We start from the raw sequence: 15,316 nt of genomic DNA, 5'->3' as shown, positions 1-15,316 counted from the left end.
CACTATCATCTTTATGACTTGAATTATGATGTAGATGATTAAAAAAACATCTATTGTTAATTTCAGATGGCGCCATATTGAATGTAAGCAATGGACAGTTGCAATCTGGACGTATCTTATATCTACCCAGATACTGAACTAATACGTACAAAGTGTGTTTGAATCAATTCCTATTTTATTTATGCCGTTATATTCATTTATTTATGACTGAACAAATTAGTTCAACCAGGTCATAAAGGGTTAACACTTATCCTTGAGTGGCCTTCGGACCTTGATAAGAGGTGAATTCCTTGTAAAAAGAAATAAATAAATAAAACCTACTGAATTTTTAAAAAATTCTTCAGTGATAGCTTCTCATCTAAACACAAAAAAGACCACCAAGTTTCTGCTGATCGTGGCTGTATTAATTTTTTGGCTGGAAAAGCTTTTCTAACTGGATACATGCTGCCATTTAAAAAATTTGTTTGCATTTCTGTATTTCAAGAACGACTCTATACTCAAGAATTTTATTTTACTTTTTACTGAAATCGACTCAAAAACTAGGCAAGATGTTACTGTGAATTAGGTACCGTAACTATAAGAACATTGTAAGTGATGAGTTGTGCAGCAAAATGTTTGTTCACATTACATTTAAATTTTTGCATGTTGATACAGTAAAAGAAAACGGGGAGCAGGAAGATAATTCCAAAGACTAGAAATTCGAAGAAAGAAACTACTAGAGTAGAAAGCGATCCAGCATCTAGAAATCTCTACAGTGAAGGCGTGAAAGTTTGCTGATTGTAAGGTCGGTCATCTGTATTTATCTTATAAATATAAATTTCCATGTGTGTACCTGCATATATTGTATTCCCTCATCATCTGTCTTGTTTGTGTGGGTCAACCATTCTGCATTGTGGACATTGAAGTCACCACAGATGTGAATGTTAGCCGAAGGATGAGCAGACAGGATATGGTCAATTTTCTCAGATATAATCTTAAAGATAGTAACTCTGCTGTTGTGGGGGTGATAGAGGGCAAATATAAATGTGGTGGTGTAAGCAAGTGCAACCCGGAAGCACATATAAGGTAAATTAGGGTCTTCTCTGGAGATATCCCTACCCAATTTTTTAGTGGCTTTGTGTCTAATTTTTTGTATTTCTATTTTGTGTTTCTTGCACATTTCAGGAAAAAAAAAAATATATATAACTCAAAACACTTTATTTCCATAACATTGTTATTAGTTCAAACGTCGGTCACTCAACTCCCTACCCAGGACATCCGACATTGTCTGGCCATAATATAATATATGGACTCAACCTTATTCTGGGAGAGGCTAAAATATATCCCAGCAAATCATTTTAGAGTGCTTGTGCAGATTAGTAATGCTTCAAACGAACGCATTTCAGGTGAAAACATGATTATGTATTTATGTGTTGTGTCAAAATTGTATAAATTCCAAAAATTACGAAAAATTATCCATTAGAAGATGTGCTAGATGTATAACAAAAATGAACTACAATTATGTTCTGACATTTTGTGTTTAAAAATGGTGAACTCTTAATTAAAGTGAAGGGAGATAAGTCAGCTTATCATACGAAATTGGTCATATGACTCTCCCACATTAAAGCATACGATAAAATTTGATAATTTGATAAATTCTATTTTTAATTGTAATTATTTTTTTACTCGATCTTATCTTGTATTTTTTTTTTTTTAATTTATACTGATTTGGACGTTGCACATAAGCATGTAATGTTTTCACCTAAAATGTGTTAGTTTAAAAAAATCGATAATCAGGCATCCATTTTTGTACTTCATAAAATTATGTCAGTCGGATTTTAGATTTCATACCTAAATAGGATCGCATAAGAGACATCAATATTTCATGTTTCACAAGTTTGTTTTTTATTTTTTTTACTTGCCAGATTATATTGTAATATATCTGACAGATTAATAAAAAAAAAAAAAAGAAGAAAAAACAATTTTACAATACCAAGCTTCTAATTTTTTGAAAAAATGTTTTTTTTCTAAAAAACCAACAGTCTTCTTGGAAAAATTCGCCTTACACTGAAAGTCTAAGAAAAAATTATTTTAATTATTTAATAACATTTTAGAACATTATTTGGTTTTGTAATATTTCAAATGTTTTTAAAGATGGGAGCACTGACCAAACTCCGATTTAAAATTTGTGACCCCCCCCCCCCACGCAAATATACACATTGCTCCAGACTGATAATAATCGTCCATAATCCTGAATATATCTTTTTCTCTCTCCACAAGAGTTTATTTTCAGGGTTAATACCAACAAAAAAAAAATGAAGAGAAAAACAAACTAAAAAAAACAAAGTCTTCTTTGAAAAAGGTGTATTACATCCAAAGTCTCAAAAAAATGATTTTAATTATTTAATAAATTATGTTATAACTTTATTTGGTTTTCTGAAATTTCACAAAACAAAAAAAAAAAACATAAAAAAATTGTTTTTACAATACCAAATTGTTTTTAGCTGCAATCTTTTAAAAAGAAAAAAAGTTCACCTATAATACCACCTTACCTTGGCCTTCGGGACAAGATCAAAGTGTAGTATCTTTTCTTCAGATGCTGCACTTCTATTTCTTGTTCTCTTTCGGTGGAGGAGAAATCCTTCACGACTGAGACAATTTTTATTTTTGTACCTTTTCTCCACGTTAAAAAACGACCCTGATGTCTAACTCTGTCTCGTGGGGAGGCATAGTAAATAGGTACAATAGCAATAATTTCCAAATTGCAAGGGACATAATTCATATTTTAACCGGCAATGATTTATCTCCCTTTATCTTAATATATTTGGTAAAAATAACGGCGATTCTTCAGAAATATGTAATGCTGATTGCTGCTCGCAAAAAGAAAAAGAAAATAACACAAAAAATGTTGTTCTTACCTACCAAGTTAAAAAAAAAAAAAAAACAGCACACGAAAACTAACAATATACTTTAAAAAATACATCAAAATTATTCTTGTACGATAGGTACCTCCAACGCGCCACCCCTATATGTAACACGATGTAACTGTAATTTAATTTAATATTATCATCCTAATTTTTTACCATTTAAAAGAAAAGAAGCTTCCAATAAACTGCTAATATTTTTTATTTTTTACAGCATACAAAAAATAATGAAAATGCGAAATAAAAATTGTGTTTACATTATCGACGCTTTAAAACAACGTTTCTATGTAGTATAGACACCGCCAAAAATGACCGAAAAATCAAGTTGTTGTTGCTTTTTAAAACGAAATTACATTTATTAAAATCCATTATTTCTGAGTAACTTTTTTTTTCCAGATAGATAAAACCCTGAATTTTATCTAGGCACCGCCAAAACTGGGAGGGCAGGTAAGTACTTTTTGACGGACCGTCTTTTTAAAAATCTACCAAAAATCAGGTAATTATCCAATCAATACGAAATTTTCAGCGATTATTAAGAGAAGAATGAACTTTATAACAGTGTACTTATTTTTCATAAACAATATTTATATATATATATTTTTTTGCTTACAACCCCCCCTTCTTTTTTGGGGGGGGTACCAAATGTGCTTAAAATAATCATCTGAAACTGAACAAAACATATTCCGTTTTTGTAAGGGACAGGATTATAGATAAAAAAAAACAAAAAAAAAACAAACTTGTTTACATACCTTATTTTGACGTCTGAATATCAGAACTTTGATTGTGTTTAATTATTCCGCTTTTGACTTTTGGAGTGTGAAATTCGGTGAATATGTTAAGTAAAATAATTAATTTAAGTTAAGCAAAAAAAAAAAAAAATTTTTTTAAATATTTATACGAAAAAAGCCATTTTAAAATCTTTGATAAATAAATTAACAATTTCTTTTTAGCGAGCCGAATAATGCATGACCATTATTAAACAGGGCATGCTTTGAAGAATCGATACAAAACAAAAATTCGATAAATATTGTGCCCTTTGTGTTTTGTTCAGTTTCAGATGATTATTTTAAACACATTTGGTACCCCCCCCAAAACAAGGGGGGGGTTGTAAGCAAAAAAAAAAAAAATATATATATAAATATTGTTTATGAAAAATAAGTACACTGTTATAAAGTTCATTCTTCTTTTAATAATCGCTGAAAATTTTGTATTGATTGGATAATTACCTGATTTTTGGTAGATTTTTAAAAAGACGGTCCGTCGAAAAGTATTTACCTGCTCCCCCGGTTTTGGTGGTGCCTAATCTAGTAGGTATCCCCAAAACAATGTGAAAAATGGAGCGTATGTTCCCGTGGCGTCAGACTTGTGTTAACTATACGAACTATGGAAAAGCAGAAGCGACTTAATGATTTTTTAAAACCTTTGTTTATCTTCTGCAATTAATAATTAATCTTTGTTATAATTTTGTTAGGTTTTAAGATCTACACAGTTTAATGATTAATAATATCATAAACATTTGTATATTAAATATGAAATACGGTTTTACTGAATTTTTATTTGATTGCCTACGGGGTTCCATATTTTGTTCTGTAAAAAGAGACAAACAAAATATGAAGGGGGGCTACAAAATGTTTAATATTTGTGCAATATTTTCAAATTGGTTTTAATCTGGTGATAAAATAGCTGACAAGAGTCATGTTTATATTAAAGCTTAATATTTAAAAAACATTTAAACACAATTAATTAAAAATATATATTGTAATGGAACATTTGGAAATAATGGAATTTTAATCGTTTTAATCTTTTAAAAATTAATGTTTACGAAGTTTCTTTTTCTTGGCAATTCAATTGAGTATAGTATATATTAATTTGAAAAACACTATTTAAAAAAACATAATATTAAATTTATATCATTTTTTTTAATTGCAACTTCACGGTAAATTTTTGTTCAATATGTGTATTTAAACTTAAAAAAAAAATAAATATCTTTTACTTATTTGAACTCTTATGTTTCATAAATAGAAATTTCGATAGATTTAAACATATTTTGTTCACATTTCGAAAAAATAAATATGGGAGGGGGAACACGCACTAAAAAAATATTTCCCCTAATATATTTTATGGAAACTGCATTTTATATGTAATTTCATTCTAAAATGGATAAGTATCGAAAATTTCACGAAAGTCTGACCATTAGATGATTTTTGCTAGATTTATTAAACACGGGTATGTTTTCACGTTCGAAATGTCTACTACATGTGAACGTTATTTTAAAGCGCCAATTATGTAAACACGATTTTCGTCTCACAATTTCATTATTTTCGTTCGATGAAAAATTTTTTAAAAATTATTATTGGTTTATTCTGCCCTTCTTCTTTTAAATGGTACAAAAGTTATACTGATAATATTAATTTATAATAAAGTTACATCGTGTTACATATAGGGTGGGGTAATTCTGTGGTGAATTTTGACAGTCTCTACTATGTAGTAACGTTTTTTAAGCTGTTGACACTTCCAGGTTTTAAAAATTAAACATCTAGCAAAAATCAAATAATAGTCATATTTTTATGAAATTTTCGATATTTATTCATTATTAAATAAACTTACATAAGAAAAGTAGGTTTTGTTAAATATATTAGAGGAAATATTTTTTAAGGTGTTCTACCCCCCCCCATATTTCATGTTACGAAAGCTAAAAAAAATAAATGTAAGTTGATAAAAATTTCAACATTTTTTAAATCTGAAAAGATCAAATAATTGAAAAATAATAGTAATTATAAAAAAGTAATTTATATATATAAATAAATAAATAAATATATATATATATATATATATATATATATATATATATATATATATATATATATATATATATATAAATTACTTTTTTATAATTACTATTATTTTTCAATTATTTGATCTTTTCAGCTTTAAAAAATGTTGAAATTTTTATCAATATTATTATAAATAAATTGTTTATTTATTTGCCGACTGTAGTAAGCAAATAAATAAATAAATATGCAAATTACTCATCTCAAAGGATTCCAATAATAAAATAATATAAATAAACTGTATTTTTTTCTAATTGCAAAATATTTGCAAAATATTTCATTTTAATTATTTTTCATATTATAAAAATGAACTTACAGAATTTTGTTTATTTTTAATTTTATCAAACACAGAAAAAACGTTCATCAATAAACGAGGTTTATTTTTTTGAAGTAAACATTTTCATTGACTGATATCAAAAAGTAACTTCATCATTAGTTGTTCGAAAGATGAACTTTATAATTTTTGTCGGTATATATTATATTATATATTTTTATAAATAGTGAAGTTTCTTCATATCAAAAAAAGGTATTTGGGCAGACGTACACGAGTGAGGCCCCTATACCGAATTCTGCATTGGCTCCAATGATTATTCTGAAAAGGAAAAAAAATTGGTGTGTGTTGCCTTTTTTAAAAATTTTTATTTTGGCTTGAACTTTGCACTTTTTGGATTTTTTTTTTTTTTACATAGGCGTCATCACTTATCAAGCCCAAGAGGCTACTCGAGGATAAGGGTTAAAGAGTGTACAGTAGAAATTGGACAATATAGTAATCGTTAGTAATGGAAATTCGGTAAATTTGTTAACTTATATGGAATGGCTCATCAAATACTTGTTGATGTTAGACAACCATATTGTAGTCAGCTGGAAAGCAGGAAAACGGATGACAATTCCATAGGGCAGTTCTAAGAAAGAAGCTTTGCTCATGGAATCTACGTTTAAGTTTAGGCACAGATAAAGAGTGGGGGAAACTAGTGATAGTGTTTTCTGCTAGACGGGTGTTTCTTGTGAAAGTCTGGCGAGGGGGGGACCATAGATTGGAGCTCAGCCGAGCACTTGCTCTGAAAATAACGATGAAGCAGAGACAAACTCGCAACATCTCTTCTATTCATAGTACTGCATTTATATTTACTCTCTATCACCCCCACAAAAGCATATCTGAAAAAATTGACCAAGTCCTATCTGCTTATCCCTCACCTAACATTGATGTATGTGGAGACTTCAATGTTCACAATGTGGAATGGTTGACCCACTTAAACAAGACCGATGATGAGGGGAGGCTCTGTCATGATTTCTCCATTGCTTATGACCTCACTACGATTGTGTACGAATCCACTCGTGTGCCCGACAATGATGGCCAGTATGTGAGTCTCCTAGACCTTTTTCTCACAACTTGCCATGAACTATGTTCAGTTTCTGTTCTGTCTCCTCTTGGATCTTCCGACCACTCTGTTGTATCAGTTAAGATAAAAATGAAATGTAATAAGTCCCTAGACGTACCTCTCCATCGTACAATATATCGATACTCTATGGCTGACTAGGATAGCTTCCGCACATTTATATCAGATCTACCTCTGCATTCCATGTTTAAAAAGGATGTGTCCTCTATAGTATCAGACCTGACGGAATGGTTAATTGTAGTTATAGAGTGTGTCATACCCTCAAAAAAGTTCCAGTAAAAACCTAACAGCCAGCCATGGTTCTCTCCAGAATGTGCTGCTGCCATTGCGCACAGAAATCATTTTTTCCACTGCTCCCAACGTAATAGATGTATGGAAACTAAAGCTGCTTTTCGGACTGCCAGCAACCATTGTAAGAAAGTAATGAAGAACGCAAGAGTTGTATGCTCAGTCCGTCAAGTCTAAAGTAGCTGAGCAGCGGCTTGGTTCCCACCAGTTTTGGCAAATAGCAAACAGAATCCTGAACAGAAGCGTGTGCTCTATCCCAACTATCATCAATGGACCTGAGGTAATCTCGTCAGCATCAGACAAAGCCAAACTCTTTGCCAAGAACTTTGCAGCTAATTCTACCCCTTGCGACCAAGGCCGCCAAGTCCCAATATTTCCTCCTGTATCAGAAAACATGCTATGTGATATACAAATATCTGTATGTGATGTTACCAAGCCGATCAAAAACCTTGATTCCAGTAAAGCAACTGGCCCTGACAATATTCCAATTATTGTACTCAAAAAAATTCAACCAGAACTAGCGCCCATACTTACAAAACTGTTTAAATGTTGCCTTAAGGAGAATTGCTTCCCATCACCCTGAAAAATCTCATCAGTATGCCCTGTATTTAAGAATTCAGGTCATCGGTCATCTCCCTCTCAGTACAGGCCAATAAGTCTCCTGTACGTCATGAGTAAGTTGCTGGAATCTGTTACAGAAGTAATCAACCATCTCAGCAAAAATAACCTTCTTAGTGACACACAATATGGTTTCCGTTCTGCTAGATCTACAGCAGATGTGCTTACAGTTATATCTCATAGGATTAGCGAATCTCTCGACGGAGGCAACGTTTCTAGGACAATTGCTCTTAACATATCTAAGGCCTTTGATAGGGTATGGCATAAAGGTTTACTTCACAAGATCTCTAGCTATGGTATAGCTGGAAATGTCTTCTCAATTATTAAATCATTTCTCTCTGATAGATTCATAAGAGTAGTAGTTGATGGGCAAAAATCAGAAGCTCACAGTATTAATGCTGGAGTCCCTCAGGGGTCCATCCTGGGCCCAACTCTCTTCCTGATCTATATTAATGATCTTCCAAATCACATCCTTACATCATTCGTAGACATCTATGCTGATGACACTACTATGTATGGTAGCACATCTAAGACCGTAAATGACCAAGTTCTTTCTGATTCTCTCTGCTCTGATCTTGAGTGCGTGGTACAATGGGGAAAGAGGTGGCTGGTTACTTTTAATGCATCTAAAACCAAGCTTTTATCTTTACATCATCAATGCTCTGATCCCCATCTGCCATCAATTGAAATGAATGGCTCTCGTCTTGGGGAAGCCTCATGTTTTGACAAGCTTCTGGGCTTGACCTTTACTCCTGATCTTAAATGGAACACATACATTAAATCCGTTGCCAAGGCCGCTGGAAAAATGTTGGGACCCTTCTATGGATTCAGTAAATATCTCACTGCTGATGCAATTCTCTATCTATATAAGAGCCAGGTACGTCCAAGGATGGAGTACTGTTGCCACATCTGGGCAGGAGCTGCTAGAAAGGACTTATCCTGCCTTGATAGAGTTCAAAATAGACTTTATAGCCTTGTGGGGAATGTCCTTTTCTCTTCCCTGCAACCTCTTTCTCACAGAAGAGATGTTGCGAGTTTGTCTCTGCTTTATTGTTATTTTCATGGCAGGTGCTCGGCTGAGCTCCATTCTATGGTCCCCCCTCGCCAAACTTTCACAAGAAACACCCGTCTAGCAGAAAACACTATCATTAGTTTCCCCCACTCTTTATCTGTGCCTAAACCTAAGCATAGATTCCATGAACAAAGCTCATGTACGTCAGCCGGAATTTGTTTCCTTATTCGATTGATCATTTCAGCGTCCTAAATCATCTGCAACAAAATAACATTATTTCCTTAGATTGAGACCAAATCTCAAACAAGCGCCCAAAATTGTTTTCTCTTTAATTTGTTTGGTGAAGGGGAGGGGGGGGGGGTAAAAAAAAAAAGGAAAAATAATTCGTCTGAGACGATATTACGATAGCAACTATGAAATAATACCGTAAATTTCAAGGGGAATAATTCAAGTTTTATTCTGCAAAGACTTATCTCCCTTGTTAATGCCATATAGTTACATAAAGCAAATTCAGTGCTTGTGCATTCATTATAAGTGGATTTAAAATAAATAAATAAAAAAAATAATGCATTTTAAGTAAAAAGAACCAGTACGTAGTTATGTTTCATGTCGAAATTAGTAAAAATTCAAAAATTGACGAAAAATGATAGAGTAGAAAAATAATTACATTTAAAAATAAAATTTATGCAGTAATGCAGTTTTTAATTCAAAGGAGATTATTATAGTCTGTAAATTTGATCAAATAATTCTAATTCTTGAACGACCAATATGTCTTGTTACATTTTTTATTTATTTTATTGTTGTTATTTAAATTCATTATAATTATTTTGATGTATGTGATATTTCTTTTTATTTAAAAAGCTCCTTAAAATGCCACCCAAAAGAAAACTTGGTACTCTTGCATAATTTGACCCGAATTCTCGTGAATTCCCGTCAAGCATGGATCGGGCGAGGCAGGCAATTATCGGTGTCAGCCGAGCGTCGTAACAGACTCAGACTAATGAAAAAAAACAAAACAAAACGGAAAAAATACAAATGCAAATAATCAAAAAGAATTAAAAAAAAAACCTACCTTGAAAAAAATGAAAATATGTTTACTTCATTTTAGTATTTAATTTTTAATTTTTTTTTCAAAATACTTATCAACGGAAATTTTTTTTGTTTTTTTTCTCCAAGAAAAGATTTTTTTAACTGTATAATTGTTAGGTGTAAGTACACGTTTTTGTTTTCTTTTCTTTTGTTTTCCTTTTTGTAACCATATTTTTTTTCTTGTTTTTTTATTTTCAAGACTTGTTGTTCAGTCAAGTTCTTTTGGTGGCACTGTCCATTTGTACATCTCCAGGAGAAACCATCCTTTACACACGATCTTTTTTTAAGTAAACTTTTGTGTTGTTGCACCTCATTTTTTAGGGACAGCAATTTATTCTGACAATATGAGATTGTCTGCATCGATATTTTCATTTCTTTTTCTAACATGTATAGATTTATTTTCTTGTCTGTCATTTTTATGTTTGGTGAGTTTGAAAATATGGTACTCACTTATTGATCTGTTCTGAAATAATAACGTTATTATTTAAAAAGCCATTCTTAACATGGGGAGGGGAGGGTGTTTTGTACGTATTCTGTACTTTAACCTTACAATTGAATAAAAAACATATCATAAAACTTTAATTAAACTTGGAAATATGATTTAAAAAAATAGCGCGGATCAGTAAATGCATTAGCACCAAAAATATATTTATTTGTCAGCTTTTTTATTTTTGTTGGTTTAATCACTTTCTTCCAATTCGAATGTCGTCTGCTTCCATTTAGATAGCGCTTTTTCATTGGCTAATCAAACTCCCAAAAATTCAATTAAAAAAAAAATAATGATAAATAAATAATAAGTAACTAATCAGAAAATAAAAAAGTCACCCTCACGCTCTTAATACCCCCTTAAAAATTACTAAAAACATAACAGAAAAAAATTTTAAATAAATAAAATAAAAAGTCGAGTTAGCGTTTCAACATTTGAACAACGCTCGGCTGAAACCGATGCTTGCTGGTCTCGCCCGATCCATGCTTGAGAGGAATTCACGAGAATTCAGGTCAAATTATGCAAAAGTACCAAAAATTTTTATGAGAAACTTATTTCCCTTGTTTCAGTTAAACTTCGCCATTTCAAACTAGAAAATGGCGGATCAAGAATATCTTTTTTTCTATTTTTTTTTTTAATAATTCTAACGAATCTTCTACTCAATTATTTTTTGCTCATTTTCATATGAGACGTAAGTGTATACTAGTTTTTTTTTTTTTAAAATTAAAAATGCGTTATTTTTTATTTTTTTAGATATCCATTTATAATGCCCAAGTAAATTCAAATTATTTGTGTACTTGTGTGATCTCATTATAAAACTGATCCAAGAAATCACCTGAACTCTGTGACTTGATTTTTGCTTAAACTTATTATTGCTATAAAAAAGTTCATATGAAATAGTTTAACTCCAATTCACTTTTTAATACTTATAATTTCAAACTTATAAGTTTATAATTGAAACTTATAAATTCATAATTGAAACTTATAAATTCATAATTGAAACTTATAAATTCATAATGGCACATGTAAATGGGGGGGGGGAACTTGATTGAGTTGTCATTTTCAAAGGAAATTTGATTTCTTTTTTATTTTCCAGCAATTTTTCTTTTGATGAAAGACGAACTCAAGTGTTGAAAGCAAGGATTATCCAACTGGAGAGACAAGTAAGATGATTTATTCATTTTTTAATATAATTTATTTACTTTTTAAAATATAAATAATTTATTATTTTAAATATAATTAATTTATTATTTTAAATATCATTATTTATAATACAATTTATTAATTATAATTTAATGTATTTATTTCTTAATTTTAATATAAATTATTAATTTTTTTATATAATTTATTTTTTTTATATAATTTTTTAATATAATTTATTTTTTTTAATATAATTTATTTTTTTATATAATTTATTTTTTTCATATAATTTATTTTTATATAATTTATTTTTTTATATAATTTATTTTTTTATATATAATTTTTCATTACTTTTACATGTTTGTATGTGTTGGATGGGTTTTAGAAATTGACTTCAAAAACAACCAAACTCTGGCCAGGTTTTTATTAATTCCTCTTTCTCTCAAATCCATCCTTGTTACTTCCCCTTCCAACTGACCCTGCTACCTCAACTGTTCTACATCTACTAATACAAACACTCTCATATATTCTTTCAATCTGACCAAACCAACCAAGTCTCCTGTCCTGCACACATTAATTCATTTTATTTTCTCTTTCAGAACGAGTTGCTTCTAGAGAGTATCAGCCAAAGAGCCGCATCATTCGAAGATGTGGATGGGATTTTAACTTCAGTTGCCAATTGTTGCAGGTGAGAAAATAATGGAAATGAAGATTCATAATGAAACTTTTTTTGTTGTTGTCATATGTTACCTATTACCTAGCTGTAATCAATTTTTGAACTTAGGTATGAACTGATTGTAAAGGACAAAAGAATACCTAAGGGTGTAATCCAGGGGCTGATACTTGGACCTTTGTTATTCCTGATTTTCATTGATAACCTTCCTGATGAAATTGCATCCAATATGGGTATATTTGCGGATGAAACCATGCTCTATTCTCAACATATAAGCAAGTTGAATTGCACGCATATCAAAGGCAATAGCTTAATCCTTAGAAAATGATCTCCATCTGTTGTTAAATGAGATCCAAATTTCATAGTTATATTCGATGCTACTAAGACAAAACTCTTTTCTTTGACTATTATAAAAAAGCCTTTCCAATCACTGATTATTACCATGGCTGACAAAAGTCCAATATTCAATTCCTCGGCTTAACATGAATTGGACTACATATGATCAAGTCCGTGGCATGCACGCCAATATCCTATATTGCTACAAAGCTAGCATTCACCCATGCATGGAGTATCGTTGCCACATCTGTGCTGGTGCACCAGTCACTAGTCTTTTCTTCTAAGACAGTCTGCAAAAAAACGTCTCTAACCAATTGCACACTGTCTACCAAGTTCCAACCTCTGTCCCATCATCGCAATATACCTATTTTGCAAATACTTCAAGGGAATGTGCTCCGATGAACCTGATGCACTTGTGCCCTCTCAACATAAATACCCCCCCCCCAAAAAAAAAACTCCCAGCAAAATCACATTCTTTCACTGTAGAGGTCCCCAGATACCAGAAGGCTTTCTACTCTCATAACTTCTTTCCTCTGCCTTTGGAATTCCCTTCCTGCTCACCGTTTACCTGCCTGTACCAAATTTAAAATGTAATATTGATAAACATCTTGCTCCACAACTCCTCATTTAGGCTGTCCAGATAAATCAGCTAATCCTGCAACCCTAGACAACAATATGAGAATGATCTCCCTTTGATGTAACCTTGTTTTTGAATATCATTATAATAATAGATGATCATTGTTCTAATGGTATAAGAAAGAAACTCATAATTTCGACGTGTAGAAAGAAATCGGCAAAACTTTACGTAAAAAAAGTAACACTTGAAAGAAACAGGTCAAAAAAGAACAGTGTCTGCCAAGAGATGGTGAAGCAAAGGAATAAATTAAAGATTGTCTATTACAATGTGATTTTATTATTTGTATTGAACTATGTAGCACAATATTACTTTCTGAGTATTTATTAGCACTTATTAATTAATTTCATTTAGTTCCATACAAAATACAAAAACACATTTTTAAGTGACAATCTTGAATTTACTCCTTCAGTTCAACATCTCTTGGCATACAATGTTCTTTCTTTCTTTCTTTCTTTTTTTTGCCCTGTTTCTTTCGAATGTTCCCTTTTGATGTAATGTTTCACTGATTTTTTTCTTTATCAAAATTAATACAAGTTGCTTTCTCACACTTAATCATTTGTTTATTTCTTCCTTAGTTCACATGTTACACTTTCAAAAAGGCCAAATACAGTTTTTGAAGGTCAAACTGCTTCAAAAAGAGTCAAATTCACAAAATTTATTTTTTAAAATGCCAATCTGGCAACCTGGGACAAGAATATGAAAGCAACCTCCTCTTAGTATAGCTTCATTTTAAAATATTATAATAATATATGATCATTGTTATAATGGTGTGAGAAAGAAACTCGTAATTTTCATGTGCAGTAGTTCTTCACTGAAAAAAGAAGTCAGTGAAACATTATGTAAATAAAGGGAACATTCAAAAGAAACAGGGCAAAAAGTAAACATTGTCTGGCAAAAAGTGCTGAGCTGAAGGAATAACTTAAAGATTGATTTTTACAACGTGATTTTATTATTTGTATTGAACTATGTAGCACAATATTATTTTCTGAATAATTATTAGTAATTATTACTTTATCTCATTTGGATCAGTTCTATATTAAAAATACAATTGACACTATTTTTATAGAAATGTTAATAAACTCATATATAGTAATTGTCTGTATTTTTGAGATGAGGTGTTTTCATTGATTGACATTGTCGGACTGACTTCCTCATCTTGGTTTTTCTAGTCACAACGTTTCGGCCATTTTACCCTCCGGTAAACTGATCAAGGGAGCACCCATCAGTGTAAACCAAATGGTAAGCAAGGGAGCACCCATCAGTACAAACCAAATGGTAAGCCTAGATGTGGTTAGCCTGTTCACTAAAGTCCCAACTAGTGAGGCACTAGCAGTAATTCAAGACAAACTAGCTGCGGACCTCTCCATAGAAGAGCGCACATGTGTACCATTGCCAAACTTAATGGAAATGCTGACATTCTGCATAGAAACAACCTACTTCAGAATGGGTACTGACCTATATCGGCAACAGGAGGGGCTAGCTATGGGCTCGTCGTTATCACCAGTGATGGCGAACATATACATGGAATGCTTCGAAGACATGGCCTTAGGTTCAGCTCCCTTAAAGCCAACCATGTGGCTAAGATACGTTGATGACACCTTCATACTCTGGCCCAATCAGGAAGACATTCAGGCTCTCCTAGACCATGTGAACTCAATAAGACCATCGATACAGTTCACAATGGAGAAAGAAAAAAGATAATCAACTGGCCTTCTTTGATATACTCATATCACGCACAGAACATGGGTTTAAGACATCTGTATATCGCAAGCCTACCTTCACCGGACAATACCTAAACTTCAACTCCCATCACCCATAAAGTATCAAACATGAAATCGCACGCTGTTTACAACATCGAGCAGAAACAATAAGTAGCGATAACATTACATTCCACTAAGAAATGGT

General features: G+C 31.6%; 1 protein-coding gene across 3 annotated transcripts in view; it reads left to right on the top strand.

Moving 5' to 3' along the window:
• The window catches only part of LOC145276693 (uncharacterized), a 164,803-nt gene that overhangs the window by 30,074 nt on the left and 119,413 nt on the right, over positions 1 to 15,316 (top strand). For all 3 annotated transcript variants that reach the window (XM_080127881.1, XM_080127882.1, XM_080127880.1), the window contains 2 exons: positions 11,722 to 11,788; positions 12,365 to 12,453. In XM_080127881.1, coding sequence (XP_079984007.1) covers positions 11,722 to 11,788; positions 12,365 to 12,453 — 156 coding nt within the window. The remainder of the gene's footprint in view (positions 1 to 11,721; positions 11,789 to 12,364; positions 12,454 to 15,316) is intronic.

The sequence above is a fragment of the Euprymna scolopes genome, chromosome 5, assembly GCF_053919585.1.
Source record: "Euprymna scolopes isolate OS-2025 chromosome 5, ASM5391958v1, whole genome shotgun sequence".
In the NCBI taxonomy this organism is placed as follows: Eukaryota; Metazoa; Mollusca; class Cephalopoda; order Sepiida; family Sepiolidae; genus Euprymna; species Euprymna scolopes.
This window is presented reverse-complemented; position numbering and strand designations above follow the sequence as displayed.